Source organism: Terrapene carolina, unplaced genomic scaffold, assembly GCF_002925995.2.
Source record: "Terrapene carolina triunguis isolate 2854851 unplaced genomic scaffold, T_m_triunguis-2.0 Scaffold90, whole genome shotgun sequence".
NCBI classification, from domain to species: domain Eukaryota; kingdom Metazoa; phylum Chordata; order Testudines; family Emydidae; genus Terrapene; species Terrapene triunguis.
In genome coordinates this window covers 1,863,014-1,888,898 of record NW_020664441.1, presented here as the reverse complement: position 1 = coordinate 1,888,898, position 25,885 = coordinate 1,863,014, and the positions used below count along the sequence as shown (strand labels likewise).

Sequence of the window (25,885 nt, the reverse complement as noted above, 5' to 3'; positions counted from 1 at the left end):
TCAAAACTTTGCCTCTGTTTCTTTTGAAGAGTGGATCTCAAAGCATCCCACAGGCACTGATCTGACCTCCTGGGGTGAGGGGCAGCATTCCCTACACTTCACAGGGCATGGGACTGGCCTGCTGAGGTCAATGGTGCTGCCTAAGGGTAGTGCTGGAAGGTGGTGTTTTTAAAGCGCTACAGCCCTGAATGCTGTCTTGGCTGAGAAGCAGAGATCCACAACTCCCAAACACTGCTGCTGGTGAACGGTGTGCCCTTAAAGGGTCAGAAACCCACGAAATCTCCCCTACCTGGGGAGGAGGTAGCCAGAGTGAAGCCATGGCCAAGCGGTTGCTTTCAGTCCTAGCCACTGCTGCAGAGCAGGAGGCTGGGCTGGAGGTGTAGTTTAGAAGCATAGACTTGGCTGGGGGAGGGCGTAGCTGGCATAGTGTCCTAGGCAGCCTCCTATATGTCTGACCATTAAATGCTGGTGCTGGTTTTGAGGACTCAGTGCCTTGGAAAATCAGACCACAAGGCCAAGAACCCAGGAGTCCAGAATCCCAAACCCTAGATCCCCATTCACAGCACCAATACCACCACGACCCCGGAGAGAGAATATTATTCAATGCAGGTTCCGTAAAACAGCTCACACCCCATTTATTATTTAAAATATTTTGTTACAAAAGGAAAAAAAAGAAAACATACAATGCAGTATAAAAGATTGACAACGTCATCAAGTTTATTACACAATTTCCAACCTATCAGAAAGAGACAAAAATCAAATCACCGAGAACTGGGGGAGGGGAATTGGGGCGTTGCTTTTTATTTTATTTTTTATCATCCCCCCTCCCACCACTATTCTGAAATAAACTAAAAATTTGTGTCATTACGTAAAAAAACAGAACACTCTCCTGTCAAAAGGTTTTCTGGTATTTTACACTTCTTTTTTAATGTCACCTCACTTTAAGTTTCCGTTTTTTTTTTTTTTTCATTTTCTTTTTAAAAAGACATCCAGAGCTGGCCTTTGCTCACCGATCACAGTTCTTACGGAGGTGTCACTTAACTTCGCCAGCCTCCAGGCAGGCTGTGCACTCTCGTCCCCTGCCACCCTCTCTGATGTGTCCAACTGGAGACCCCTGCTGGGGGGATGGTGCCCAGGTTTTGCCCAGCTGTGTCCACAACTTGCCAGGAGGGCCACACTGAATGGCATGAAATGCAGCAGATGGTTGCTGTCTTCAGTCTTACATAAAGGTGCAGGCTCTGGAGACTACAGGTCCCAGCATACAATGTGTTATAGCTTGAGCTAAGTGACTGGAGAACTGCATGCTGGGATGTGTAGTCTCCACAGGCTGCCGCTCAGATGGGCAGTCATGCGACACATGCAGGCTGCTCTCTGGCCACCTGTACCCTACAGCATCCTTTGCTCGAGGGAACATGGCTCCTTCCACACCACCTATCCTACCAGCCTTCGAGAATCACCAGCTGAAGGCTGTGGTGGAAATAGTGGTTATGTTTCCCCCTGGCCCTTCAGGCATCGCACTGTTGGGCACAATCAGCCCCATGTGCTGGAACAGGCACCAAGACTCCTTAGCTAGATGCAGACCAACTCTCAGCCACCCCAAACCCTTTGCTCACCATCACGCACCATAGAGCAATAGCAAGCAGCGGTACTGTCTAAAGAAACCCCCCACGCAGCGCTCGACTGGGAGCTCCCATTCCTAGAGCGTTTATGAAGAGGCGGGAGTCCCCACCAGAGTTCTCGATCCCTGGAATCAATGCACCTCCCACCACACAAAAATGCTAAGCAGCTCGCCAGGTTAACAGTTGTTGGGCTCATCCAGCCAGCCCCCAGCCCCCCCCCATCTCCATCCACCGATATCACAACACTCAAGTCTCTCCCCATGCCGCTTCCTCTAAAACAAGGAAGGCAGCCTCTCTGGGAGGAGGCTGGCTCTGAAGAAACAGGTGGCTGGGGCTTGCGGTAGGGAAAAACGTGAACTGGAACGGTTATTGCATGAGATCAGCATGGAGAGCCAGAGGCATTGAGTGCAGCCAAGAGGGGCCACCTCTGTTCCGGACAAGCCCCCTAGAGGAGCCAGGGCAGAATGCAGAGGACTCAGAGGCGCCTACAGGAACGGCAACTGGGAGCAGAAAGAGGTGATGGGAAGCAGCAGCCAGCCTGCTCTCCATGAGGCGGGGGAAGAGGAAATGCTGTTATCTAAGATGAGTATAATGGGCCAGACAAGCCAGGCCTGGAACTGGTTGGGAGAAGGGATCGCACTCCTCAAGAGAGCACCCCCACACGGGACGAGAAGACAGTGCACCATGGGAGGACATGGATACTGGCCCCAGTGAGCCAAGCAGGCCAGGCGCCAGACACCACGCAGGGATATCTGCGCCCCCACCTCCAACCCTCCCCAGCACACACGAGGGTGATGGATTCCCTTCCAGCTGTCCCCGGAAGGGCCACGGAGAGGAAGGAGCTCACAAGCTTCCATGGAAAAGCACCATTTCTCTTTGGGTCCAAGTATCCGTGGACTGGAGCACTCCCTGCTCACAGTGGCCCCGACGCTATCCCTCCCTAACTCGTCTTCCAGCATTTCCCCAGAAAGCAGCAGCAGCGAGTGTGGGTCCCGAGGCCACCGTGTGCCAGCTGGAGTCCCGCAGGCGACGTGGCTTTCCCTGGGTGCCTGGAAGGAGCTGGGGGCAGTGGGGAGGAGAGGGGTGGAGCGGCCTCCGTCCTTCAGTCCTGATCGAGGTGAGGAGATACAAGTCCATTAAAAACACTTACTGCCAACCAAACTCCTGGAAGGGACAGAACAAGACAACAGGTCACAGTCTCCCTGCTGCGCTGACCAGGCACTGAGTCGCCGCTGATGCCAACTGCTCAGCAAGGATCTGCCTGGGGCCCAGTCAGCCTCCCCCACTGGAGGCAAAGGCCCCCGCCACGGACCTGCCTTTTAACATTTGTCTTCCTGCAAGTTTGGTGCTGACAGGATCAAGGTGCAGGATCCACAGCCTTGGAGAGGGAAGTCCTCCACCCCCAGGGCAGGCTCCACCAGGTGAGGTGCCTTGTCCCTGCCCCAGTGGCCACCTCTAGGGGTGAGGCAGACACTCCATCTCCACGGCCCCATTCTGGCCTCGGCTGAACAGCTGGGAACGCCAAGGAGGACAATGCATGTCTAACAGAACGTGGGCTCTCCAGCGAGGACACTTGTGCACTAGGAACTGGACTGAGATCAGCCAAACCTGCACAGGTCAAATCGCCAGAAGGTCTTGGCCAACCCAGGCTGGATTGGAACTGGTGACCTAGAGGGGAGTTATTTCACCTGGAATATTTAATGACAGCTAAAGTACATTCTCGGCTGATCCGGAATAAATCCTGCAAGCCACACAGGTTCTGCTGAGAGGGAACTTGCCCCAGGCAGTTCTCTACACCAAACAAGACCAGGTTACACTGGGCATTTCTACAGCGTCTTTCAGCAGAGGATCTGAGCGCTTCACAAGGGTAATGGGTAAGCCAGACGTACATGGCAGGTAGGCAAATACTACTGCCATGGGGGGGGGGGGGGGGGGGGGGGGGGAGAGAGAGAGGAGGGGGGACTGAGGCACAGAAAAGGGAAGTAACTTGCCAAAGTTCACTGTCAATCAGTGGCAAAGAGAGCTGGTCTTCATTCCTAACTCCCCCTTTCTTTGATTTAACCACCAGGCCCCCATCATGCCTGGACAAAGCTCACACTGGAAACATTTTGTGGTGGGGGGGATGAACGTTTAAAAGCATAAGGCAATCGTGGGTTTGAAACCCAGGGCTCCCCAAGAGACCAATGGTTTGATCTGGGTAAGAAACTCACAGCAGCTGGCCCAGTCGCAGTGGGGGGCCTCTCGGTCTTACCCTGGTACAAATCAGTAGTGTGTCAGGTGTGGCAGTGCTCAGAGGTGAAGGCACTCAGCAGTAGGCAGATCATTTAAGAGGCATCAGCCCATTGCTAAATAAAATCCTCAAAGCAGAACAAAAAACGCAGAGCACTCCCCCCGCAACAGACTAAGGACACCGCCATCCTATGTCTCACCCAGAGGCAGCCCAACCGGTGCACTGAGTCCTGCAGGGAGAACTTTCCCACACAGCAGGAACGGGACCAAAACACCATGGCCTCTCGGGAGGACACTGGAGGCTGGTCTGTAGTTCTAACGCCGCCCACCTCAGTACAGCTAGAGGTAGGGGAGGCAGCAGAAATTCTGGCATTAGCCCAGGATGGGGAGAGCTCCCATGGGATGTTATGTTTGCAGGGTTGATGCTATGTAATTTCTGAGTCAGCTTGTTCCTTAGTGGCAGCCTCTCTCAGAGGGGAGCAGGAGCAGCGTATGGGTCACATTGCTGGGCTTTAGTCAAGACCTTCAAAGGCAAATCTAGTGGGTAACGGTTTTTAATTCTTTAGGACCAAGTGCTGTACAAAAGCCCCAACACAAAGCAGGAGAGGCTGTACATGTGGGTGACACAGGGGAAACTGTGCAGTGCCCCCCATTCTCCCCACCCACCAAGTGATTCTGAAATGTAGGAGTGACAAACTTGTTGTGGATTGAAAGGCGCACATGGCCTGAAGCTGGCAGCCCTGACCCATCAGCCCTAATTTAAAAGGTCGCATGGCCCTCTCCAGTAGAGCTATAATAGAACCAGAGACCTGTAGGGTTAGAAGGGACCGCAAGGGTCTAGTTCTAATCTAACCCCCTGCCAAGATGCAGGATTTGTTGTGTCTAAGCCATCCAAGACGGGTGGCTATCCAGCCTCTTTTTGAAAACCTCCAGTGAAGGAGCTTCCACAGCCTCCCTAGACACGTCTGTTCCACTGTCCTACTGTTCTTAGAATTAAGAAGCAGATTTAATCTAAATCTGCAGTGCCGTAGCTTGAAGCCATTGCCTCTTGTCCTGCCCTCTGTAGCAAGAGAGAACAACTTTTCTTCATCTTTTTTATGGCAGCCTTTCAAGTATTTGAAGACCACTATCATGTCCCCCAACTATTAGGCGTGGGGACATGCTATTGACACTTGCATCCTAAAAATCCAACAAGCTTTCGTACTCTGCCCAGCTACCACCACGTGGGCAAAGCCACTTCTCCCCAGCCAAGCCACCCACCAACAGCAGAGCTCACTGCCCCTTGGCTCTGAAGATGGTTAACAGGAAGTGAGAACACTGCAGGGTGCTGTAATCAGCCAATGAGGGACTCTGGCAGGCTAACCACAGAAGGGAATTCCATAGCTGGAGGATACCTGACCAAGGAAGGCCCCGTCCTCACACTGCCCGCACTGAACCTAGAAAGGAGGACAGAGCGCAAAGGGCAAGGAGCTCGCTCTCTGCTGTTCGGCGTGGGCAGTGTAGGTTCACAGCCTGCTACAGATCGATCAAGTGAAGACACAGGAAGGAGAGGAACGGGGCTGGAAATGACTCTGCTGATGCATGTGAATGAGTAGCAGCACCAAGCTGGCTGCAGTTTCAATGGAAAACCACCAATGAGGGACTTCAGTGCTGGTTATTCAGCAGCCATCAGAGGAGATTAAGGGACATTCCCTTCTCTTCTCCCCTGGGGCTTTCCCTCTTGGAACACCCGCTGTGGGCAATGAAAGATCATTTGTTGCTTGAGATCCGGAGGGTGGCCACTGACTGTGTAGTTATGACACTAACTGGAGGGGCTGCCATGTTAGCCATGGAGAGTCAACTGCTAAAAGCCAGGGGAAATAGACTGCGTAACGTCCAGTCTGCACCCCCAAGAGGTTGCCATGTTCCTCTAAGGGAAGGGGTGCTCCATCGGCAGCAGGTAGATGGCCTCGCCGCCCAAGGGAGATAGAAGGAGCAGGGCCTCGAGCCAGCTCACCTTTCTCAGTGGTGCCGGTCCCTTTCTCTGTCCCTGTCCCGATGTCTCTCATGCTCCCGGTTCCTTTCTTGGAAATAGTCCTCGTGCCGATCCTCATTATGGAGCGGGTCCCGGTGCCTCCTGCTGCTCTCGCGGGAACGACTGGGCGACCTCTCCCGAGACCGGTGTCTTTTTCTGAAAGACAAGACTAGGCGCTGAGTATCTCCCAAGCCGTGCTCCCCTCCAGATCTTCAGACAAAGAGGGGCTGCTGCCTCCGACTCAGGTCTCCCCAAAGGATAGTGAGCTGTGCCTGCCCCCCAAATCTCCACCAAAGGCCCAAGATGAGAGCAAGGAGTTCTCCCCTCCTACTCTGGTTGGCAAGGATTTACCTGGAGGAGCTGCTGCTGGCACCCATGCTGTAGGACTTGGCTTCGATCCCATGAAGACAATCCTTGAGGGAGGAGATGAGGACGCGGCACCGCTCGTCGTTGGCTACGCGGGACTGTTTGATAACGGCAATGGCCGTGAGCAGGGTCTCTATGGCATCACTGTAATCCCCTGCAGGAGATGAGGAGAAGGGTGAGGAAAAGGACCGGGCAGGGGATGGAGGATGACGGGTGTCAGGGGGCCGCTGTTACCTGCGCTGGCTCCGGACACCGCTTTGGAAATGGCACTGCTGGAAATCGCTCGGTTCCTGTTCATGATCTCCTCGAACTCGGCTTCGCTCACCGGGGGAGGCAGTGGGCCCAGCTCTCGACTGCACAAAACAGAGCACGCGCCTGTCAGCCGGGCATGGGGAGAAAGCTCCCACCCCCGGGGACTGACCCGACAGGTGCTGAAGGTCAATACCCACCTGGCAGAGCTCTCCGGGGCACCAACTGGCGGCATCCCAGGCTCACTGCCCACCTGGCAGAGCTCCCCAAGGGCACCAACCAGGGAGCATCCCAGGCTCACTGCCCACCTGGCAGAGGTTCCCCGGGACACCCACCTGGCACCCCATAGCAACACCTTTTGCCCTCTTGGGGCCCAGTAGGCCCAGATCTGGCTGACACACCGTTATGACGGTGCCGATGTCTCCTGCCCCCACGATCTCAGCTCGTCCTTTCCAAATCCAGCAGAGGCTGCAGCTCATAGACTTTAAGGTCAGACTCACCAGCCAGCACCCAGGAAAGAATTCTCTGTAGTAACTCAGATCCCACCCCATCTAACATCCCATCACAGATCATTGGGCATATTTACCTGCTAATAATCAAAGATCAATTAATTGCCAAAATTAGGCTATCCCATCATACTGCTCTCACCTGCTGTGGTTATATGCTGCAGAGGTCTTGTAGGTGTCCGGCGGGGGGGGCCAGTGCTGCATTTGGCGGGGGGAAGAAGGCAGGGTTGAGGTGCAGGGCGGGAGGGACTGCCCCTGGAGGTGGCACGGCCAGGTGTGGGGGCAGTCGAGGAGGAGGGGGCATTAGATGCTGGTAGTGGATTCCTGGCGGGGGAGGTGGCACTCCAAAGCTGGAGGAGAGAGGTGGCGGGGGAGGCATCGGGGGAGGGGGCAGGGCCATGAGGGGCATGGCGGCAGGGGGGCGGTTAAAGAAAGACAGCACGGAAGGGGGCTTCTCCACACGAGGGGGCGGCACAGCATTCTCCGTCGGCGTGGCTCGGCCATCCATCGAATCCCAGGAGTCCCGGGAGTGAGCCCTCGGCGGCACCCCTGTTAGCCAACAGAGAAGAGGAATGGCCTGTGAGTATGGGGGAGACTTCACCCATAGGAAAGCCACCTGAAGAGAGCCAGCTGGTGCGGCAGACCCCACAAGCCTGGGGAGGGAGGAAGGAGGCGGGGGATGGAATGACCCAGTGACCGAGGGAGGGCTATATCGTCCCCTCGACCCTGCACCAGCCCCCATCACCTCCCCACCTCGAGATCGGGGCACCCGTCTCCCACGGCCACACGCCTGATTTCAGCGGAGCCTGAGGTGCCAAGAGAAAGATCCAGCCAGCCAAACGTAGCCTCCACTTCCACGGGCCTCAGCCAGGGCGTGATTGCTCTCCACCAAGACATCAGGAAAGCTTCCAAGGCAGTGCCCCGGTGGCGAACACAGGGGATGGAAGTTGCAAAGCAAACTGATTACCCGGGCAGAAGCCAAAAGCCCTGACAAATGGCAAGAGGCCGCAGCGGAGAGGCCACCGGGCACTGCGTGAGTCAGAGCTTGCCTGTTTGTTGGTTAATACAGCTGGTTTGGGCCTGCACAGAGGCAGAGTCTGAAATCCTGCCAATAAGTGACCCTGACCCAGAGAGCCTGCAATCCCCTAGGGGAGTGGATCTGGAAAGGGCTGATGGGATTATAAGGTGAACAAACTTAGAGGGACATAGCTTGGATCCAAAACTCCCATGGCTACCAAGTATTGGAGAGCAAGTAACCAGATGCTGACCATGAGGGAGTCTGAGGGGGTTAGATCTGCAGCAGACATGCAGATGTTGCTCATCTGCAGCCATGGGAACAAGCCAAGGGAGATTACTACTACAAGGAAACTTTCCCTTCTCTAGCCCCTTTCAGCCCAGAATCAAAGGGCTGGAGACACACTGAGGCCTTGCCTGCCCTGGTGAGTGGTCCTGTAACAGCCACTGGTGCAAACCCCCTAGTGTCCATGGTAAACTGCTATGAGCTGGCCCGGTTTCATCCAGGCAGAAGCTCCATTAATGTCAGGTGTTGGTAAGCTCCATCAGGGTGAGCACAGCTACACCAATGGCTATAGCCAGGGCAATTCCCCAGTGCAGACAAAGCCACAGCCTCACAACAGCCCTGTGAGGTAAGGGACAGAACAGAGGAACCTCTCACCTGCCACTGAAATACAGCCACCTCCATGGCAGAAGGTGGCAGCGGTCTGACAGTGCAGAGCACTTCTTTTTGACAATTCAGGATGGGCAATGGAAAATTTGGTGTTCCACTGCAGTTGCCTAGGGTGCGTGAAGGCTGCAGGACAGTCACCCAGTTGGAATTTGTCCAGGGCACTGGGGGCAGTAATTCTCCTCTTACGAAACGTGCCATGGGATCGACAATGACCACAGGTGGCCAGTTTCGTCATGTGTGTCCCTGGAAAGATGGCACCTCCAGCTGCACAGCGCCCCCTAGCTGGGGCGGGGCTGGGACGCTGGGCTGAGCCATCAGACTGAGGAAAAAGGCCATTGTACAAGGCCCATGGTGAGGCCCCAGCTGGAGTACTGCGTCCAGTGTTGGGCACCTTACCTCCGCAGGGATGTACAAATTCTGGAGAAGGTCCAGAGAAGAGCTACTAATAGATATGAAGGGTCTTAGCTATGATGATAGGCTGAAGAGCTTAAGCCCATTCAGTTTGGAGAGGAGGAGGCTACGAGGGATCTTCGCAGTCTATAAGCACCTAAAATGGGATCATAAAGACTCGGGTCAGGATCTGGTCAGACTCGGCAGCAACAGGAAAAACACGCAGAGACTCCTGGGAATTCAGCCCCCACCCCAGGGTTTTGGTGGGATCAGGCTACTGAAGCTCTGCTCAGGATCTCTAGGGCCCAATGGGAGTCTCCCCTTCCTCATGCACCCTGCGCCCTGCCCTGGCGGCGGGCCTGTCCCACTTACTTTTCCGAGCCTGTGCCTCGAACTGCGACAGGTTCTGCCGGGTGGCCAGTCTCACCTCCACCTTATCCCCATTGAGGATCTTGCCAGGCAGCAGCTCCAGGAGCTTGTGGACTGAGTTCTCAGAGGCAACTACCACCTCTGCATACCTGGGGGGAGCCAGAGACAAGCAGATGATGGCAGGCCAGTACCCCATCACACCGAGGGACCAAGCCCACCCTCCTCCCCGACCACAATCTGTGGGGACAACCCAACGAGCAACCATGGGTGCTTCAATCTACACCTCTCCCCATGGCCCAGGCAGCATAGAGAGCAGCAATCCTCACCTCTCACTATGGACATCTGTCTGCAGCTGAACCCAGCCCACCACCGCAGGGTAACCGGCATTCCTACATGCCTCCCATCAGCTCCTCACCACCTCTTCACTACCTCGTCCTCTGTGCTTTGGCACACTAGCTCCATTCACACAAGCATCTTTCAAGCCTCCACACAGCTCCACAAGAAGGCCTGCTGACACCTTGCCCACTGGGAACAGGCCGGACAATCGTGGTGACAAACCCATAGGAGAAAAGGTCCAGGGTCTCCCCCAACAGTGTTCACTCTTTGGACTGGCCCAGTGCCAGAAGGCCTTGGGTCCCTCCAGAGCTCTCACCCTTTGGATTGGCCATTGGCTCGGTTCTCCGCGAATTTCAGCTCCACCACATCGTAGACCCCCACTGAGCGAATAATCTGGATCAGCTGCTGGTCAGTTGTCCACTGATTGAGAACAGGTGGAAGAGGACAGCGTTAGCAGTTGAGGCCCTATGGCAGGATCTCTGGGCCACACACCCTTGTTCCAGGACTAGCATTATCGATCACTCACCACCACCAAGGCCCACGCCCTGCTCAATCTCCCCCTAGGATCTTTAGCGTAGGCTCCAGTTTCTGATGCCACAAAGGCTTTCAATGGGAAGACGATACAGCCCAACCTAGTAACCCTCTGTCTGGGAGACACCAATACCCAGGGAGACAGTTGTAAATGACAGTCGTAAGATCTGCGAAAAGGCACCCTGGAGAGCTGTGGTGATTGAAGGGCTCTGTCTACAGAGTTTGAGCAGGAGGCTAAGATTCCCCCACGTGCCACTCCACCAACAGACCTGGAGCAAGAAGGATCACAGGGGTTGTGGGGCCAGAGCTCAGTCTCCAGGCCCATTCAGTCCTTGGCTTCTCTTAGGGACTACCAACAAAGGGGACAATTAGTCCCAACTGAGTCAGTGGCTTGTGTGGTGGGGACATCTGTTCTTCAGAGAGCAACCACCTCATGTCATATAAGCCAACCCACAGCCACAAGAGCACATAAGCTGGCCCAGAGCCACCACCCTCCCACTGCACTAACTCTGAAGTGTTAAAGGCTCCATATCCCAGTCCCATGCAGACCGCACCATGAGATCACCATTGGCCACAGGTGGTCCAGGTCTCTGTTTTACCACACCTCACTAACTGTTTGATAGCACAGTCCTTGCAATCCCAGGATGGGGCACTGGTTCAGTATTGACACAAAGGGAAGAGAGCTCCCTATACCACACCCCTTTCTACAGAACATGGGTTTCCTTAGAGGATCCCCATCCACGTACAGACCAAGCTTGATTTCACTTCACTTGACAGCAACGATTGCAGCCCAGACTGCAAGCACTGAAGACACCGCATCTGTCCCCAGTAAGTGGAGGACAATCATACTAGGCCATGTGCTTCCAGCAGGCATCAGTGACCTGACTCACCCAGGAGAAGCTGCCAACATACACGGCAGCCCGTTTGTTACGCAGGCCGCTGTAGGTGTACAAGATGGCAGGCGATTTGCTGTTTGGCTTGGGGGACTGCTCCTGGCGGATCTCGGTCGGTGCCTCCGAGCTGCTGGTGCGGCTTTCGGGTGGCTGCGAGCTTGCTGCTAGCACGTCGTCGTACAGATCCATCTGGTCAGCATTACTGAATTCGGAGTCCTAGGACACACAAGAGATCAGTGAGCATTTCTGTGACAAGCCCATGGGGCCAGTTTACCAGCTGGGCAACAATCAATCACTAGCCAGTCACGTCAAGGGAGAGGCTCCAGCAGGCCAGAGGTTTGCCCTGCCCAGTGCTTCTGATCTGCTGGTAAACAGCCCGTGCACCCAAGAGATTAAACACCAAGCACAAAACAATCCTGAGGAGGAATCATTCTCTCCTGCCCAGACTGAGTTTCTCTAGAACTTCCACTCTCAGAAGCCAAAGGGAAGGAATGCTACTGGGCTGAGAAGTACCATGTAACAGGGACACTCCTGGTTCTTCAGCCTCTCTGTGTCTTCCACATCCTAAATCTGAATTATTACCTTGGGTATAACATTTTTCCTGTCTGATTCAGACTGTAAGTGGCTTGGGCAAGGAATCGTTTCTCTACATGCCTGCAAAACTCCTGCCATAAATTTCAGACAACGAAGGAGTTCAATGACAGAGAAGATTTTTCTCATTGCCACCAACTCTCCCTGAGAACCTCAAATCCAGATTGGTTCTCACTAGCCCCACCTCCTCTGCCGTGGAACAGAGACCACGATTCTCCCAACGCAGGAGGCACAGTGGAACGTGGCTCACTCTTCTGTAGCTGTGTGGGCTCTGCAGCCTCATGGGAGTAGCGTGTGTCAGTGTGCAGATGTGACTCATTCAGGTCACAAAAAGGACAAAGGCTTAGGACAGGAAGTGAAGAACAGTGCATCCAAATGAAACTATGGGGAGAACTTCCAAATGAAGAATGGAATCTGGCTAGGGCTCCTCTTCTGATCACGAGTGGCCAGGACCTCTGTTTTACATCTGATCCCAGAGGCACAGCACCCCCGGGCATACTTTTGGGGCACTGATTCAGCACTCAGAGGAAAGAGCACTGCCTACTGCAGCATCTGGGCTTTCCTCTGCGATCTCCTGGCCAGGCTTAACTTAGGAGACCTGAACCCGAGGTGGCATGAGGCTTTTGAGGAAGCATTCAAGTGGGGGGCAATTTCCTCCTACCGCTCTTATTAGACCATAAAGCATTAGAGCCCTTAGCGTATCATTTTATCCCAGTTACTGTTACAACAAATGCTATGGTCCTTTCAAAACTCTTATAAAGCTGTTTGCTTTATTGACACCCTGCAACAGCAAGTGCCACAGGTTAATTATGCATTAGCAGCCATTTCATATGCTTGAAGTTAATTATCTTAATTCATCAAGTGCACACTTGTTCTTGTACTGAGACAATATAAGGAGGAGTGTAAATCCAGGATAGGCCACAGGCATGAGATCAGGACAATTCCTTCGAGAAAGAGAGCCATTTTAAAGCTATTACACACATCTAAAGGCCTGCTCCTGCTCCCAATGAAATCAAGGATAAAACGGCCAATGAGTTCAGTTGGGCGGGATCTGACTTGATGCATCATTTCCATGCTACAGTTCCTGGAAGTCCAGAAAAGTACATGCCTTAGTCCAGGGGATGAAATAGTTCACCCCTAGTGCCTGGACCAGTCCATCTCTCCAGGGAGGGGTGACCATCCTCCTGCCTTGGAACACTAACCCCACATTCCTATAAAAGTCTCCACAGGGGGACCTTTCTGGATACTTGGTCTAAAACTGCCCTCTTTCAATCTCCTTCCATTCGTCCTAGCTAGACCTTCTACCACTGAGTAAGTCATCTTCAGATCCATGGCTCCTTGCAAACGGTTCTGCCTCCCCATAGTCATCGCTTAGCCAAGACACAAATATTTTTTACAAGTCACAAGTCAATCTCCCCAGCTCCCGGGCATTTCTCCTGCCCTTTTCTGAACCCCTCCTCCCCCAATATATTGCCACCTTTTCGATAACAAAGTGCCCAGAAATGAATTTTGTAGCTGGCATCCCACCACTGAAGGTGTACAGAGATTGCTTCCCTGCTTTGTAATGGGCTGTGTCTGTAAATGCAGTGCTGCAACCGCTGCTGGAATACTGTGTCCAGTTCTGGTGCCCACAGTTCAAGAAGGATGTTGATAAATTGGAGATGCTTCAGAGAAGAGCCACAAGAATGATTAAAGGATTAGAAAACATGCCTTACAGTGACAGACACAAGGAGCTCAATCTGTTTAGCTTAGCAAAGAGAGGGTTAAGGGATGACTTGATCAGAGTCTAAGTATCTACATCAGGAATGACGACTGGCAAGTAATCGAGATTCAGCCCTAGAAAGGGCTTTGACTGCAATCCACAGCTTGGATCATGAGTACTCCCACTATTAACCAGGTAATCTTGGGTCACGCAATGAGAATGCTGATACATTGCTGCCGCAAACTGGTCTGGCAAGCTTCACATTTGATAAGACGAGTATTGACATGAGGAACAAATATTTAATAATGGGCTCTTCAGTCTAGCAGAGAAAGGCAGAACATGATCCACTGGCTGAAAGCTGAATCTAGATAAACTCAGACTAGAAATAAGCCCTAGATTTTTAATAGAGTAATTAACCATTGGAACAATTTACCAAGGGTTGTGGTGGATTCTCCATCACAGAAGATTTTAAAATCAAGATTGGATGTTTTCCTGAAAGATCAGCTCTAGGAATTATTTTGGAGAAGTTCTCTGGCCTGTGTTGAACCTCTGGTCAGACTAGATCATCAAAATGGTCCTTTCTGGCCTTCGAATCTCTGAATCAATATCCAGAATCCGACATTTGCTACAATTCCTCAGTTGTGGAATCCACCACAGAATGCGCTTTCTCCCCCATGACACAGAAATCCCCTTCCTTTGCATTTATCCGTGTCCAGCTGCCCTTTTACACTGCCTGTGTCTCCCCATCCTAGTCAAACGCCTGCCCTCCAACCAGTCAATCATTAGCATACTTTGTAAAGCGTGGACTCAAGTCCCTTTTCTTTTTGGCTACTGCTGTGATAACAGGAGGAGGATTGCAGCTAGCATCCCAAAGCAGAGCCTATCTTCTAAAACCAGTCTCTTCCTTTCTTTATCTTTCAGTCACATAGGGGGAGGTATTCATAGGTACAAATGGTGTTAGGTGCCTAACATTGGCAGTCAATGGGAATTAGATGCCCCCTTTGAAAACCTCCCCAATGAGTTTCTGCCTACAAATGTGTTGCTCTTTTCTATTAACCCCCGCCCCCCAGTTAATTTAATTTAACCAGGTGCTACTGTGTGCCATACAAACCCCAGTTAATGGAATGCTAAGGTGGCCTGGTTGTGCTTTCAACATCTGCCAGGAGACCAGAGCCAGGCCAAACTTGGTATTTCTAAGGTAAAAAGCAATCAGAAAACCCTGACCTTTATAAGGGCACACCAAAGAGCAGGGGCTCAATGAAAGAAAACACCTCTGCAGATCAGACATCCTAAGGTCATCTCTGTGCCACTGCTCATGCTCCTCACAACCTGGGAGTTTAAAAGACTATACTGAAAATGTACCAGACACATATGGACATTGGAGAACAATAAGTGTGAAGTCGATTTCCTGGGGAATCCCTAGGGAGAAGTTAATGCAAATTCCCCACCTCCAGTTATGAAGCTCCACCCTGAACAGATTTCAGAGTGGTAGCTGTGTTAGTCTGTATCAGCAAAAACAACGAGGAGTCCTTGTGACACCTTAGAGACTAACAAATTTATTTGGGCATAAGCGTTTGCGGACTAAAACCCACTTCATCAGCTGCACGGCGTGGAAAATACAGTAGCAGGTATATATACACAGTACATGAAAAGATGGGAATTCTAAGGTGCCACAAGGACTCCTCGTTGTTTTTACCCTGAACAGAGGGTCAATGTCTGCTGATTACCCATTACAGCAGGCCAAGATCAAAGGGCCGAGCTGTATAAAGAAACAGCTGATCTGCCCAGATGGGAGTTCTGGATCTAAGACAGATGAACTTGTAACCAGGGGGAAAACCCAGTTCTGGGTTTTGAAGGACTAAAATCTATCAGAGCCCTGGGCAGGAGCTGGGGGTCTGATAAGCTTCTGAGCGGTCATATAAGGTTTTCTTATTGTTTTAATAGGTTTTTTCTGTAGTACTTTTTAAGAATAAATGTAGGAGCTGCATGGTAACTTATAACTGCTGGCAATACACTGGCCATAGCTCTTTGGAGAGACAGCAGAGCACAGGTGCTGTTCTTCTTAGGCAGTCTGGCTTGCTGGGGATATCCCAGTGCAAGGCTGGGCGCTCTGCAATTAAACTGGGTGCCCCACAAAGGGGAAATACAGATGCAGTTGCCCTGACCCTGTGCCATGTGTCTCTAAGGTTGCAGCAAAGAGCAGTAAGATACACTGCATTCCGTACAAAAGGAAGTACCAAGATTGCAAGGTTAGACAATGTGAAGTTGGGAAATACCTGTTAAGGTTCTACAGAAAAGCTATGACAGGCCGTTGAACTCTCCTTCATTCCCATAACTGCCTCCCTGTCCTGTTCATCCCTAACACCATACTTCAGCCAGCACTAGCCACCTGTTTCGAAAGACCTCTCTGGCTTCAAGATTAGGCTAGATAAGTTTATGGAGGGAATGGTTTGATGGGATAACGTGATTTTAGTCAATTAGGCAATAACGTGCCATCGCTGGTAAAATGTGGGTCCGGCTGGAGAATCTTGCTTGTATGCTCGGGGTTCTACTGATCGCCATATTTGGGGTCGGGAAGGAATTTTCCTCCAGGGTAGATTGGCAGAGGCCCTGGAGGTTTTTTGCCTTCCTCCGCAGCATAGGGCAGGGGTCGCAAGCTGGAGGATTCTCTGCGACTTGAAGTCTTTAAATCACGATCTGGAGACTTCAACAGCTGAGATAAGGGAAATTGGGTGGGTCAGCTTTTGTGGCCTGCATCATGCGGGAGGTCAGACTAGATGACCATAATGGTCCCTTCTGACCTTAAAGTCTATGAGTCTATGAGTTTCCAGCAGATATTTTAAGAGAGGGAAATAGAAGAAACTGGACTGTGCTGCATTGTACAAAGACCTTTCAAGATATACAGGGGCTAAGGCAAGGGCTACACAGCCACACTATGCTTGAGATTTTCAAAGCAGGCCAGAGGCTAACATATTAATCAATCATGTTTATTATCGTAGTGCCAGGGCCAAACAAGAGGGGGGCCCCATTGTGCTAGGGGCTATACACACTATACTAAATAGTCCCTTCCTTGAACAGTATACTGTTTAAATAAACCAGACAGACACAGTGTGAGGGAAAGGGAGTAGAACACACAAGCAGAGTGAACTATGTGATGGCAGCAAATGTCATGTTAATGCAGCAATTTTGGGGGGTGGGCAGCTGGGTTTATTTCGGAGGTGATCAGCTAAATGGAAAGAAAGGGGAAAGAGGTGAGGGGGGCAAAGGCAAAGAGGGATGGGGTAGGTGTGGACTGAGTGAAGCTGAAGTGAAGAGTCAATGAGGGAAGGGAGGGTTGGAGCAAACAGACAATCTGCACAGAGCAGAGAAAGTCCAGTCAAAATGTAGGAAGTTGTCTGAATGCCCAGAGGTCCCTGCTTTGGCTGCTTCTGCTCCTACCAGCCAGAGCTACATCTTCCATTAAAGGTTTCAGAGTAGCAGCCGTGTTAGTCTGTATCCGCAAAAAGAACAGGAGTACTTGTGGCACCTTAGAGACCATAAGCTTTCGTGGGCTACAACCCACTTCATATGCATCCGAAGAAGTGGGTTGTAGCCCACGAAAGCTTATGCTCTAATAAATTTGTTAGTCTCTAAGGTGCCACAAGTACTCCTCATCTTCCATTAAAGTCAACCTGTGTGGCTGAATCCCATATGCTGCTTTAACAATCTCAGCCTACACTCTTTAATGTGAAGGTAAGGGAGTTGTGCATGCACATATGTGCAGTCTGGCACTTCATGAGCTTGGGAAGAGGGGGTGGCAGGGACATACAGCATGCAACTTTCAAAGGGTCACAGCTACATGAAACCAACTCCAATTTTCACAAGCCCTTCTCAAAAGCAAGGGCTATTTCCAAGCCAAATTTACATTTTCTGCCCCCAGCTATTTCAGTTGCAGAAGTGATTAAAAAGGTTACATGAATTTTAACAGGGAAAATATTTTTGTACTCATTCTCAAAAACTGCTCAGCTGTTTCTGTTTAAACTCCTTCTCCACCCCCCAAAAAAGTCACCTTTGCACACAGACCAAGCCTGAAAGGTGAGTTTCAGAAAGTTACAAGTGCATAAAAATAGGGGGTTGGAATGGAAACCATTCTGCAGCCTTAAATATGCCATTTGCTGCTGCTCCAGGTATAAATTATCAAAGATCTACCCAAGGTTTGTTCACTTTTCCATCTTGTCTCACCCCAATATTGTCTTTGCCATGAAGAGAACTGGCTTTTCAGGGCCTTTCCCCACATTGCCATGTGCTGGCTGTAAAAGGCTGCCTCATTCACTAGGACAAAGAGAGCACTTCACAGCCTATCCCCACCTGGGATGTATGGCAACAATGTTCTGCAGCTAAGATCTCCCTGCTGCAACTCAAATCCGCAAACATGTCTTTATTAATTATTTGAACCTTCCCAGGACTGAGTCCTTGACTAGTTGTATATTGATTAAGAGGTGCATTTTTAGATTTAATTACAATCTTGTGCTCTGAAATTATTTTGTGAACGAATAGCTGCAGTAGAATTTTTATTTTGCCACAGGATGTAACACTTATCACAGGAATCAGGAGTAGGGGTGTCTTGTCACAGAATTGAGATCCAACATGCAGCAGGATACAGAAGCCCCAACTCACTAGCCACTATTAGGGCTTGTCTACCCTTACATTTTTTAGTGCTCTAACTTGCTGGCTCGGGGGGGGGGGGGGGGCTGGTGAAAAATCACCCTGACTGCAGCACGTTTAAGCGCTTTAAAGCGCTAGTTTGGACAGCACCCCCAGAGCTCGGAGCTATTCCCTTCATGGAGGTGGATTACCAGGAGCTATAGCTCAGTGGTTTGAGCACTGGCCTGCTAAACCCAGGGTTGTGAGTTCAATCCTTGAGGGGGCCATTTAGGGATCTGGGGCAAAAATCTGACAGGGACAGTACTTGGTCCTGCTGTGAAGGCAGGGGACTGGACTTGATGACCTTTCAAGGTCCCTTCCAGTCCTACACTTCTAGGAGCTCTCCCACTGTTCACGTAACCACACTCACACTTCAAAGCGCTCCCGCAGCACTCTGAAGTTTCTAGTGTAGACGTAGCCTTAGAGAGACAAGGTGAATGAGGTAATGTCTTTTATTGGATCAACTTCTGGTGGCCAACACTTGTCTCTTTCACCAACAGAAGTTAGTCCAATAAAAGACATTATCTCACCCACCTTGTCTCTCAAGATCTGTGGACCAACGCTACAACACTGCAAACTACCCACAATCACGCCATAGCCTCTTTCTCTTAGCACTGTTGCTTTCTAGGTTTCTTCCTCCCATTGAAAATGAAATTCCATGGCCTTGGTTATGCAGGTTAGACTAGATGGATCACAATGATCACTTCTAGACTTAAAAACTACATCTATTCGTGTGTGTTGGAGAGGTTTTATCAGTGAATATTTTCATCATGCTGTTAACTTCCAGAGAACTTCTGAAGATGTTGAGTAAAACCATGTCCAATACAGACTTTTTTCTGCATCCAGTAAACATCTTCCTCCCAACTCAATACATTGCCTTTTATTACCATTCTTGGTTTCTGCTTTTCCAGGCACTTCTGAAGCCACGAGAAAATACTCACCGCCAACCCAACCTGGATAATTACTGTGGCGCAATAAGTGCTTTAAAATCAAAATAACAGAAAGCCATCAAATGAGAGGGGCTTGATTGTTTTTCTTCATAATTCCATGATGTTTACGCTGCTCATATCTCTGCTATCCTCCAAGATATGTACAGACTTTTATTTTAATTAGGAACTGACATACCTTCCAAACAGTAATTGCCAGGGTCTTTCTCCCTTTTCTGAAGATCGGTAGCACATTTATTTTTCTCCAATCTCCTCCCCCAGGACTTTTCAAAATAATGGCCAATGACTCAAGAAATCTGTTAGTCATTTTCTATTACCCTAGAATGCCTGTAATCCTGATACACTAATCTGCATATGTTCATATTTTCCAAGTTCTCTCATACCTACTCTCTTTATCATACTGCCCAACTGTCCAAAGTTACTTTCTGGATTTTGCTTGTTAAAGGTTAATTACAAGGAAACTAAATTAAGCATATTTCTGTGCTGAACTGTTTCAATGGCCACATCCCAGAACATAATTCTGACCTATCATTATAGCATGGGATCCAGTGAGACTTGGATAACCATGCTGTACTCTAGGATGCTTTCAGTCAATCAGAAAGTCCTAAGAGGATTCCAAACAAGGGGAAATATTTATTTTAAAGTTAAAACTGCTTTCTGTGGGGGATGAAGCCTGGCTATTGGGGATCATACAGCACAGAAATACCATAATTTTTATGCAGTTCTTTTAAAAGGTAAGATTTCAGAAAGGCATTCAAGACCTCACCCATTTAGAACCATCCTCGATTTCATCCTCATTTAATGCATCTACTTCCAATCAAGCACTATTTCTCCCAGGATAGCTGTAAAAGCCTCTCACATTTCCCTTATGGTTAACATTCTTTTTTTGCCACTGTTAACTTTTCCCTCAAGGCTTAACTTCTGGTATAGTCTCATTTGGTAACCTCCCACCTTTTCAGAACAGGGGTTTATTGCCTTCAAATTTCTGTTCAACCCCTCATGAGGCCACACTGGCAGTCTCTTGGTTCTTTGCATTTTGCTCCTGGAAAGTAATCTAGATTGATTGCAGTTTCCTAAGACTCTCTAACCTTCTTCCATGATCTCAGACTTAGCACTTCCATAGCATTTTCATCTCCAAGGAGCTGAACTTTCTTCCATTATACCCACCTGTCCAGATTTCTTAACTCTTCAAAATTTGGTCCTCTGAAATCTAATACATTTGGACCACTGCATTCACGTTCCTTACTACACTGAATTCAAGTAGTTCCCAAGCTTCCTTATTACTCACACATTCTCAATAATTTTCTCCTTGTAAATCTAGGATAGATTTTCAGTTCCTGGTATCATCAGGGTGATTTCTTTGTAATTTAGGCACCTCTCTGATTATACCCAGTTATTCAAGCAGATAAAATTCCTTAAGAGCTCAGCATCCTGAAGTCCTGAGTACCCTAAATCGGGTTGTGTTCATGTGCCTACAGTCCCAGAGAGATCTCTAGTAGTTGCCCCATCTAGCTCTCTTCTGGTTTCGTTTCCTGTCTCTTACCCTCATGTTTTGCAAAAGAGGATGGCTAGGCTCCCAATCTATTGTATCCACCACTGCCCTCTTCTCCAACAACACAGATCTCCCTGGCTTAAGGGATGCTTCAGTCCAATAGGTACTGCCCACTTCTTTCTCCCTATTGCCCACAGATTGTAACCAGACAAGCACTAGGTCCAGCTGAAAAAAACGTCCCAGCAGATTCCAGTCATCACCCAGATAATGCCTTAACAACACTGCCACTCTTTGCAGGCGTCTCAAGATCTGTGGGGATTTTCAGAGCCACCCTTCAGCACCATAATGCTCCTTTGCTGGCACACAAGCCCCATCACGTGTCTTTACCAGACGAGTAGGAACCAGACCCACCTATGGTCCCTTGCAGCCTACTTCACAGCCTCCGAGTCTCAGGAGTTTAATATCCTCCGCAAGGGGGGCCCAACCTTCTCCAAACAGCCCCCTAAACTCCATGAGACTTCCCAGCAACTCTCTACAAATCCCCCCCCCTTGCCGTGGATAGGGGTGGGGCTTTCACTCGCCGCTCACCTGGTTGAACTCTTCGTCGGCGTAGATATCGATCAGATCCACCCCCTCGGACATATTTCCAGCCGCGGCGGGAGCCAGAGCCCGGGGGCACAGGAAGGAAGCAGGTGCGGTGCACTGCGGGGAGAGGCGGCTCAGTAACACGGGCCGGCCATGTGCGCCCGGCCTGAATCTACCCCCCCTCCCCGGACCTACCCGCCCTGGCTCCCCTCCATCTGCTCCCCCCGGCTCCCTCCCCGCTTATATCTACCCGCCCCGATCTGCCCGCCAGCTTCACCCAACCCCCCCGGGAGAACAGGGGCCCCGTCCGGCGCTGCCCTGGCGAGGCGGGCGCAAGAACACGGCTCCTCCCGTCCCAGGGCCCTGCCGCCAGCCGACCGGCCCCCCCTCTCCGCGGGCCCGATCCCCGCGCCAACCCCGCTGCATCGAGTCACCGGGGGGCCCCCACCGGCCCGTTACCGCGCCGGGGCCCAGCGTCCCGAGCAGGCCCGAAGCGCGCGAACCGCTCACCGCCACAGCCAGCGCCGTCACACCACGCCCCTTCCGCCGCAGGCCACGCCCCTTCCGCCCCCACCCGCCGGGACCGGAGGTACCATAGAGAGCGGGGGAGGCCGGAGTAGAGCGGCCGGGCCCAGGAAGCGGGATGGCGGCGGCGATGGGGCTTCGGGTGAGCGGGGCAGGTTTCTCCGGTGGAGCCTGGCGTTCAACCCCCGCCCCAGGTGGGCGCCCGGCTCCCTGCGGCGGGTCCTAGCCCTGCCGGGTGTCTGGGCTGGGGGATGCGGGCCAGTAGGGGGCAGCCCCTCCCCCTCACGCGCCCCCTCTCTCGGCAGCTCCTGTCTTTCTCCCGACGGGCTCTCCGCACCCCCCGCCCCAGCTCGCTCCCCGCCCGGCGCGGCTATCAGGGGGGCTCCCCGGCCGACTCGCGGAAGGACCTGCTGGAGATCCCCTTGCCCCCCTGGCAGGAGCGGCCCAGCGAGCCCCTTCAGGCCAAGAGAGCCCGGCTCCTGTACGAGAGCAGGAAGCGAGGCATGCTGGAGAACTGCCTGCTGCTCAGGTAAGGGGGGCCCCGCGCATGGGGGGCCGGATCGGGGTCTCTCTCTGGCTGCCACGTTCCCTGGGTGGATTCGCTTCCTGTCCCCTTCTTGGGGGACGGGGCGGGCATGAGGGTCTGTCTCCGTCTCCCCAGCAGCTCTCCTTGGCTCTGCCGGGCTTCCCTGTTCCCCCACGGCGGGGAACCGAGGTTGCCTTTAGGTTCCGGGCCAGGTCCCGTGCTGTTCAGTGTAACTAGTGATCTGCAGAGCGAGGTCACAAACGTACAGAGGACACGAAGTTACTGAGATTAGTCAAGCTACAGGGGACTGCGTGGAACTTCAGCGGGACCGAGCCCAGCTAGGGGAATGGGCAGCACCATGGCAGGTGAAATTCAGTGCTGATAAAATATTTTAATGCTGCCCTATAAATTAGTAGTGCGGCCTCAGCTGGCTAATGTGTGATGTTTTGTTACCCCATCTCCAAAAGGGTATTGCCGAAAAGAGGTGGTTGAGAATGATCAAGGGCCTGGAAAAACTCTCCTACAAAGAGAGAAAGAAAAAACGGAGATTATTGTTTTAGAAAGGAGACAAGTAAGAGGGGACATAAAATGATAAAACGATGACTGGTCTAGAAAAGCAAGGTTGGGAGCTTCTGTTCTCCCTGCCTCATAACAAGCACAATGGGACAGTCAATTAAATAGAACAATGGGAAATTCAGAACTGATAGAGGGGAATCCTTTTTCACACAGTGCATAATTAGCTTGTGGAACTCTCTACCACAAGAAGTTGGTGAGGTCAGGAACATGGTAAGATTGCCAAGTGACCTGACATTTCTATGCATAACTAAAATATCCAGAGTTATAATTAAAGATAACAGATGTTGGCAGGGATATTACACCTCAGCTACAGGGTTAAGGTGATCTTTAACTACTAGAGACCTGGATGAGCCCTTCTTGGGGGTAGATTATCTCACATCTGCCTGCTGCTGGCACTGGCCAGTGTCATACAGGATGCTGGGCTGGACGGACCCTGGCTGTGAGCCTGGCAGTTCCTATGTTCCTCGTGCTTCCTGGTTTCTCTCTCGCCTCACTTAGCCTCTTTGCAAAGGAGAATCTGAACAGCATGACTGAGCGGCAGCTGAACCTCTATGACCGTCTGATCAACGAGCCCAGCAACGACTGGGATATTTACTACTGGGCAACCGGTACTGTATTGCAACAGGGCCCTCTTTGGGGGAGGCAGTGTGGCCTAGAGGATAGAGCAGTGGGCTGGGGCTCAGGAGACTTGGGCTCTATTTCCAGGTCTGCTGGGTGACTTTGGACAAGTCACTTCCCCCTCCCTCTGCCTCAGTTTCCCCAGCTACAAAATAGGGGTGATGATACTGATCTTTGTAAAATCTACAGGAGCTAGGTTTTATAACTTGGCCCTGTCTCCTATGATGAGATGGAGCAGGAAGCTTTCTGGGATGATGAGTGTGTCTCAGCTCACCTGGGCTCCACATGCAGCAATATACAGTATAGGGATCAGAATAGCAACTGCAGTGACTCTTGCTCAGAAAATGTCCACTGCTTCCAATCCTCATGCTTCAAGGCACAGGATGATCATAAACTGGGGGCAGGAAGGTATTCCCCTGTACTGCACTAATTGAATGGGTGCAGGGTTTTACTCCCTCTGTATCCTAGAGCTGTTTGCTGCCATCTGAGATGGGTCTCACTAGGAGGAGTGGTTAGCTGCTCTGACCTGAGTTCCCATGGTGTTTAGTGAAGCAGACTTGAAAGAGGCACTATAACTTTAGAGGGATACGAGACTGGGTTCAGTGTGACTCCTGATTGGCTGCACAAAGATGTGAAGCTGGTGACTTTGAGAAATGGGGGTGGGGATGCTGTGTCTCATCCTGTGTCCTTTCTCCCTGAAGAAGCAAAGCCCACCCCGGAGGTGTTTGAGAATGATGTCATGGTGATGCTGAAAGAGTTCACCAAAAACAAGAACAAGGAGCAGAGGCTGCGGCAGCCGGACCTGGAGTACCTCTTTGAGCTCTCACGGTGAGGCACCCTGTCTGCTCCGGGATCCTCTTCTCATCCCTAGCAGCAGAGGCTGAGGTGCCTATACCTATTTGGCAGCCTGCAGTGCTACGGTCCTGGCTCCTGAAGTCCTCCACCCGGTGGTTGCTTCTACCCAGGTTTCCAAACCCCACCGAATAAAGTTTCAAGCACTATCCCTGACCGTGGGAATTTCTACGTGGATTTGTCCCACTGTTGTACGGGTGCAGCAGTCCACCTCAGAAGTGGCTGCATTTCAGTGGCACTATATGTATATAGCTTGTAGAGCATCTTGGTGCGAGAGAAATAGAAGGTGATAGCATTATGACAGTGTGCTTTGATTCATTGTGAAATTCCTCTTGTTGTTTGACCGTGGGGGCCTCTCTGATGGCTACAGCCTCTCCATTAACCATTCCTTGTAAATCCTTGTGGCCAGGGCCCACCAATGGGTAAATTCAGTGTAAAGGGAGGGGCGGGGGGGGAGAAGATAGACCCGCCCAGCAGGAAGAGTATCCACCACTCGCTCTTTTCCAGCCTCCTGTTGAAATACACTTGCGCCAGGAAGGGAACAGCAATGCTCACTCCCTTGTGAGGTTAATGACTGATTATGTGCCCAACCAACCCTGCAGGCTGAAAACAGTTTGCTTAAACTGAGCATTCTCCAACCTTTTCCAAGAGTGAATCCTGTGCAATTATTTTTTGTTGCAGAAGCACCCATGAGTTGCAGTCATGCGCCAGGCCCTCATTGTGCTAGGCCCGGGGTTGTGCAAACACAGACCAAGTGGGCAGTTCCTGCCCCAAAGAGCTGCCATCCTAGAGTGTGTGTCTCTTGGCCGCTCCCCTCCCGCTGGTGTTCAGATTGTGTCCCTGCAGCAATTGCTGCCATGGGAAAGATGCTAGGAGTGGGTTTGATGAGTTTAGCTTCATTTATTGCAATGTATCAGCTGGAAAGGAGGAGGAGGAGCCAATGCGATGTGACCAGCCTGTTCTCAGCTACTCCTTGGACCGCAGTCCCAGGATGCACCTGGCCTGGCTGCCATCTCTCTCTCGTGTTATCGGTAAGGCCCTGTTAAATCACGGTTTCAGGGACTGCATGGAAATTGTGAAATTAGCCCAATATTGTGATTTTTCCAGTAAAGGGGGGAGACTGAAGTGGGGATGGAACAACTCACAGTAATGGGGTGCAGGCTGGGCTGGTTTCATCAAATGACACTGTCTATCCAGCTCAGGCTGTTGTTAGAGCTGCCTGCCTGGCCAGCAGGGAGAGGGGAGCAGTGCTGACAATGCTGCGGTTAGGAGCCCTGGCCCTGCAGCAGGCCCAGGGGAGACACGGCAAGGGCTGAGCCCAGGATCTGCCACTGGGTGCATGAGATGGTGTGTTAGGGGGCCCTGCCCCAGTGCTGGGGAGTGGGGTGGAAAGATGGATTCCAGACTCACCTCCACTCTTTGCCAGGGCAGGGCCCCCTCACTCACCTGGTTGTGTGCCAAGTGCAGATCCTAGTCTCAGTTCCTACAGTGTTTCCCCTGGGCCTGCCAGGGGCTGCTGTAGGTTGAGACAGCCCAGGGCTCCTAATCACCATGTGTTATCGGTGCCGTCCCCTTCTCCCCACCAGCCAGGCAGGGAGC

General features: G+C 51.5%; 2 protein-coding genes across 2 annotated transcripts; one reads left to right on the top strand and one right to left on the bottom strand.

The window, feature by feature from the left end:
- Positions 1–613: 613 nt before the first annotated feature.
- CPSF7 (cleavage and polyadenylation specific factor 7) lies at positions 614–21,733 on the bottom strand. Its single transcript, XM_024198045.1, is given in 11 exon segments — positions 614–2,783; positions 5,845–6,018; positions 6,214–6,382; positions 6,463–6,581; positions 7,126–7,172; positions 7,174–7,532; positions 9,433–9,578; positions 10,082–10,185; positions 11,187–11,405; positions 21,193–21,306; positions 21,700–21,733. Coding segments are annotated over 9 exon segments (1,386 nt in total). The 5' UTR covers positions 21,247–21,306; positions 21,700–21,733; the 3' UTR covers positions 614–2,783; positions 5,845–5,849.
- Positions 21,734–21,766: 33 nt separating this feature from the next.
- Positions 21,767–24,584, top strand: SDHAF2 (succinate dehydrogenase complex assembly factor 2). The gene is made up of 4 exons (XM_024197550.2): positions 21,767–21,856; positions 22,020–22,243; positions 23,315–23,424; positions 24,136–24,584. The coding sequence occupies exons 1-4, from the start codon at positions 21,833–21,835 to the stop codon at positions 24,264–24,266; spliced, it is 489 nt and encodes a 162-aa protein (XP_024053318.1). The 5' UTR covers positions 21,767–21,832; the 3' UTR covers positions 24,267–24,584.
- Positions 24,585–25,885: the final 1,301 nt, after the last annotated feature.